Raw genomic sequence first — 6,133 nt, 5'->3', positions numbered from 1 at the left:
AACGAACGTTTTGGGCTAGAATAAACCGTTATCTACTTAGCCTGTTACCTCATATAAATGATGGGGAAAGGCAGGAGCCAATACGTTTCCTGAAGTAACTAATAGTATATAAAGGGTAAGTAATTCAAACTTATTTAAATATTACGATCTGTTCATTTTATAAGTAGCTCTTGTTAGGTCAGTTTTGCTATTGCAGACAATCAAAGTATTTACGATGTGTTGTGTATTATATAATTCATGTCGTTTTGCTATAGTTATATGCTGTAAAGTGTAAGAGTGCACAAAATTTAGCATAAATGCAATAGATTTTCGTATCCACTCAGCATCGAGCTTCCTTAGCCAATTATTTGCATATTCTGGCTTGTTACTGTTGTCATTTTACCAGAGAAAAAAGTCGACACTAGAAAGGTCTAGCGTCACACAGCGCGCGTCTAGTAAGCATCCCCTCGCAACAAATCTCTTTGGCTTTAACAACTGTAAAGAACTCTTCAACGAGAACTACGCCTATAAATCTATCTGCATTATGTCATACGCCTGTCTGAATGCGAAAGAGACAGTACGCATTTGTATCATGTTTTCCCTATTGGCTTGTACCAGGTCACGGCTTAATGGCAGAAATTCTTTTTCCTGACCAAGAAAGCTCGTAAACAAAGGTGACGATGTTGTACTATAGAGATGCTCATTTCTTTACCTCGAGAACGAAATCCAGAAACTGCGAAGGTATTTTTCTTCTTTCCTCTATTAAAATTAATAGTGCTCTACTTATTTATGAGAAATGCTGCCAACTGTTAGCTGTAAGTAGCCTAATAGTATTGTCTGCAGTCATTGTCGAGATTTCGGTTGAGCACTGCACCACGTCGTTGTCATAGGGACTTATTTTCGTTCCACGGTCGTGATTTTCTCCACTGCAAAGGGTGTCGGCATCATCAACTTCTCGCATTCTGGGAGAGGCAAACGTGGCGGCCTTTCCTTGCGAGGGCTGGGTAACGTCACCAGATGCCGCAACACTGAAGGATACTTGTCACAAAATAAATCCTTCTCTCAGACTATGCTGCCATACAGAAGCACAATAAAGGAGTTTAACAGGCCATTTCGCCACTGGTACAACTTGTCGTCGCAATGGTACTTTTTTTTGGTCGCAATATACGCTCAAGAAAACCTCTACGGAAAACTAAGCAATACAAAGGCGTGCATCTACACTAGCACAATTGAAGAGAAGACATACGAAAAGAACAGTGAACATAAAAAGAAGGAGTATGCGGACCACTCCGGGTACAAATTTAAGATTCAAACGCAATGTTCTTTGGAAAACTGCCTTATTATTATTATTGGTGACAGCAACGTTTTCACAAAAAGCTCGCGCGTCTGAGACGGCTACCAGTCAGGACAACAATAATGCCGAAAACGCGGAGCCAAGTGGAAACCCTAATAACACAAGTGACGAACTCGAGGAACGGTTTGCCTTGACAGGTAGGAAGAATTAGTACAAACAACAGATATTCCTATTGTTGTATAGATTGTATATCGACTAGACAAATCCAGTGCCAAGAGCAGGTTAGCTTGTGATAGAATAAGCAGAACCCCCTACTTAAGTGACGTAATTTCTAGTGAGTGTCTAACGATTTCTTGGAATGAGTTATGCTCCAAAAATGAGCTTGCCACACAGTTACGTATTATGAACGAGATCCGTAGTATCTCCTTGTCTACAACCTAAACAGAGAATATTGCCAAAACAAAAAAGAGAAGAAACGAAGAAAACGTATAATGACCTACATTCATAATCTTAGCAGGCGGTTACGCACAGATTATGGTGACGCTTATGAGAATGTAGACTAATTCCTAGTTAGTCACTTTTCATTATCGACCTCATGCATTTTCTCTAATTCAGAACTAAGCACTAAAAAAATCCTGTTCTAGTTGCATACTAACATGTAAGTAAGGACCACTTTTTTTCGTGAATATATACTCTTTCCAGCTAAAGTATGCCATTTCCAGTATAACCACTTGTGACTATTACCAAACTATTTTTCAAGAAATAATATGTTCACAACTTCGTCAAAGAAAGAGATATGTAATATCTGTAGAATTCCAAGAGCTGGTGATAATATTATGAAGAAATATGATAGTAATAATTTTTATAATTGGCAACGCTAAAATTAAATAGTATTAACCATTCATCGACCTTGCTCCTTTGAAAAGAGCAGATCGATAGTGCACAGAATCTAATATCTAAAGTGATTATTTTCGCATGCTTTTATAGATGACTAATAACTGTTGTTTATTTACCGCAAGAAGTGTTTTGGAAGTATATTGGAAAGAAGTATATTATTACAATATGTTTAGTTTATTGCAGTGTTTTCGTCCCACCGAACTCAACAATTCTTCGAACTTGATTCTTGGGAACAAGATTTTACAATGACATGTATAGTGTACCAAATTATTCAATATTGATTTAGGTCGTTGCGATCACTGTGCTTCCACAGTCCGGCAATAAAAAGCAAAGATGTATGTTTCGATATGAATAAGCAGTGGATTTGCGTCATATTTCTATTTAAGGGGTTTAAAAGCTCATAAATGCAGAAATAAAAGTGGACTTAATGTTAGCCGAGCAGCTCAACGATTTATTTTTGAAAATTTTGAATTTGAAACCTTGCACAGGTCTTTGGTGATGAGAATCGTTAAGTGACTGTAGATCCGTTGCTATACTTTTGAAACTAGACAATAAATGAAACGAAGTTCAAATCGTTTGATACCTTGACATATTTTGTTGCCTGCTTCATAATGAGCATCTCTGGAAAATCATTAGAACGGCGCACCGAATTGAATATGGCTGACAAAAGATCGATTTATTATATATTAAAATTCTTACTATCCATTTTCAGGTCCTGTGCAATTTCCAAAGGAGGACCCAGATACCTGTGTATCTCCAGAGGCTCTCGACGGGCTGTGCGTTGAGATCAAGTTCTGTCGCCAACTTCGTCGCGTTGGGTTAAATGATCTGAGAAAATATATTTGCGGCTTTCATGTACGGACAATGCTTTCATGTTTTGTAATATTCGATTGAGTATATATGGGAGAAACTTTTACTTATCATCGGATATCGTTTTTATGGAAATTTTCGACACTGACACAACTCTTTAGTCAGAAACTAATACCGTTCGTATGTGTTCTAAACAGTGAGTCAACAACGGCACGAACTTGGAACCCATAAATTGCTACGTTGATAACTAAACGAATTGCAGGGATCAACGCCACTGCTATGTTGCGCCGGACTGCAAAAATCAGGTCCTTTACCTCGGCCGCAGCCGGGACCAGAGTCTAAACCTAATGGCCTTCAGCGGCCTCCGAGACCACAGTTCCTTCCACAGAACTGCGGTGTTGGTGCTCTCCAAACGAACCGTATCGTTGGTGGACGTGAAGCTGTTCCTGGTTCATACCCATGGATTGTAAGTATGTTTACATTGGCTTTGATCTAATCATAAATTTTGGCGTGACACGCATTTGTTTTAAAGGTAATTACCACATAAATGGATAATAATTGGCTGCAATATATTTACAAAGAAATTAACGGCCCTCAATCAATTTAAGAAATGCCTTATTGAGACATCTGTTCACTTGAACATTATACGTAAAACGTACCTTGCTACCTTATGCGTTGTCGGCTTTTTTACACTGTTTACAATAATGAGATATAATCGAAGCGTCAAAGGTTATAATTGCAATGGACTCGTTAATTAGTTTTACATTTTAGGCCAGGAAATAGAAATTATATTTTTAAATTATTAGACAAAATGACGAGCCCCGCAGTAGGTCAGCTGAAATCAGTTGATCAGAAACAGAAAAAGCGGGGCTCGTGGCACAGCAAAGTCCGTATACCCGAGTTTAATTAAGCCATTAAAAACATTATTTGATCCCTCTATCACAATATGATGTATTTCTCGATAATTTCTCCGATAATTTTTGTCGTATTTAGATACTCCATAAAAACCACGGGCTGTCAAATACGGTTCTTTCAAAATGAAGAAATAAAGAATCGTAACACTGTTATTTATTTAACTTCAATTGATCACAAAAGAATAATATAATCCGTAAATTGAACGACTCTTACCAACCCAGCTCCATAGTTTATAACTATTCTCGAAATATGGAACAAAGATGCATTTTGTATGTGTGACTTTTGTCTGGAAAATTCCAGATCGCTGTCTTCGTCGAATTTAATAACCAGAAGATTCACATTTGCGGTGCCACCCTCGTTTCTCAGAGGCACGTTGTGTCGGCCGCGCATTGTTTCTTCGATGGGAAGCATCCGTATGTTGTCATTATAAAACTGTACAGACATACAAATTATACTAATGCACTTTTTGACATGGAAGTTACAATAATTTTCATGGCGGAAACTGAGCATGTTGATTGTTGTCCTCATCGCTTTGTATCAAAAATATTTTTGAATCTTTAATTGTACGAAGGATTACTCAAATATAATTTTCCATGTTGCTTCGCTTCACGGCTTTCTTTACATATTAGCTGATCTTTAATATTATTTCGCTGTGGCAGTCTTAGATTCTAGCGCAGCGCCGTTTTTCTGCCATAAGTTAATAATAATAATAATAAAATTAATAAGTAGTTAATTAGAGCCTTATCATAGTACTGGTAGTAGGTGCTTCGTATGCAGAAAGCGTAAATCCAAATGCTCGGTTGAAAAATTGATCGGTTTCACTTTCTGTCGTTTTAGTCTACCTTACAACATTTTTCGAATGAGGATAGGTGACTACGATATAGATCGAAGCGACGAGGTTACGGGTACACTCGAGCTAAACATTCTTGGCTATAGGACCCATCCTGGTTACGTGCAGAAAACTTACTTGAATGATATTTCGCTGAGTTTTCTAGTACAGGATGTGTTATTCACTAAGACAATTGGACCCGTTTGCCTGCCCTACACTGGTTTCGAACAAAATCTCACTAACGCAAGAGCTATCGTGGCTGGTTGGGGTTACACTAAGTACCGTGAGTAGCAAATAATGTCTATGACTTATAATGAACATCTTCATCCGCTTTTATAATAATATTTAGTTACTCTTACGTAATGTGAGGCGATACTAGGGCAGCTTTGACGGCTTTTGCACTGACTACTTCTTTGGTCCTTTGTGCAATAGACAGAAAATACGATGCTGTAAGTGGGCAGTTGTGCCATAACTATATTTCGCTAAGCTTTTTATGAACCTTTTCCTTTTTTCTAAATGTATAAATAGAATCAGGAAAAAGTAACTCAGTCTTGAAGGAGACCGATATTCCTGTCTGGTCGATGGAAGCCTGTGCTAAAGCATTCAAAAACGAGCTCAACATTACCGATGACTATCTGTGTGCAGGAGACGGAGAAGGAAAAACAGATTCCTGTCAGGTGAGGTTAACCTTTTTCAATCTGTAGGCTGTTATAGGACTTCTTTTTAGTAAGTAAGCATTGAAATATGTTGGCAATTGACTTGGAATTAATCGAATAAGCGGCCTACGCACGATAGTGAAAAGATACGAGCATTGAAAATCTGTCTACCAAATGATGCTAGCTAAATCTTTGAAAGTTATGAATACGCTAAAGTATTGTTTTAAGTTAACCCCTTCCGCTGTCGTGTTTTCGCAGGGTGATTCGGGCGGGCCACTAATAATGTGGGGCGATGATGGCCGTTATTACCTTATGGGAATTGTGTCGTTTGGTAAGAAATGCGCCACGCCTGGATATCCTGGTGCCTACACCAGGGTCACTAAACAGCTCGAATGGCTTAACCACAACTTTTAATGAAAAAAACCTCGTACACCAGATAAACTTGTTTCTCCTAAGACGATCAGAGTACATTACGTTATTATGTCTTATTAAGGCCTCCAGACCTCCACCGACTCGAGGACTGAGGCCACAAAGAAGAAAGTTCTGATACAATTAAATACATAGTGCCGCAACTGATAAAGAGTCAGCTTCAATGTACACATTAGTTGGTCTATGAATGCAATATGTTTTGTTATTATAATTATTTTAAATTTTATTTTTTTACAAAATTATAATTAAAAAAAAAATATATTTTTTTTTCTAATTATAATTTATATATATATATATATATACATATATTTTTCGCATTATGGT

At 37.6% G+C, this 6,133-nt stretch overlaps 1 protein-coding gene across 1 annotated transcript; it reads left to right on the top strand.

The window, feature by feature from the left end:
- The first annotated feature begins 538 nt into the window (after window positions 1-538).
- LOC111270869 (proclotting enzyme) lies at window positions 539-5,837 on the top strand. Its single transcript, XM_022851335.2, has 7 exons — window positions 539-1,470; window positions 2,883-3,025; window positions 3,243-3,446; window positions 4,196-4,308; window positions 4,733-5,007; window positions 5,253-5,401; window positions 5,639-5,837. The coding sequence occupies exons 1-7, from the start codon at window positions 1,257-1,259 to the stop codon at window positions 5,792-5,794; spliced, it is 1,254 nt and encodes a 417-aa protein (XP_022707070.1). The 5' UTR covers window positions 539-1,256; the 3' UTR covers window positions 5,795-5,837.
- The last annotated feature ends 296 nt before the right edge of the window (window positions 5,838-6,133 follow it).

This window comes from Varroa jacobsoni, unplaced genomic scaffold (genome assembly GCF_002532875.2).
Source record: "Varroa jacobsoni isolate VJ856 unplaced genomic scaffold, vjacob_1.0 contig00150, whole genome shotgun sequence".
Lineage (NCBI taxonomy): Eukaryota > Metazoa > Arthropoda > Arachnida > Mesostigmata > Varroidae > Varroa > Varroa jacobsoni.
The sequence above is the reverse complement of the archived record's forward strand: the minus strand, read 5'-3'. Positions and strand labels throughout refer to the sequence as shown.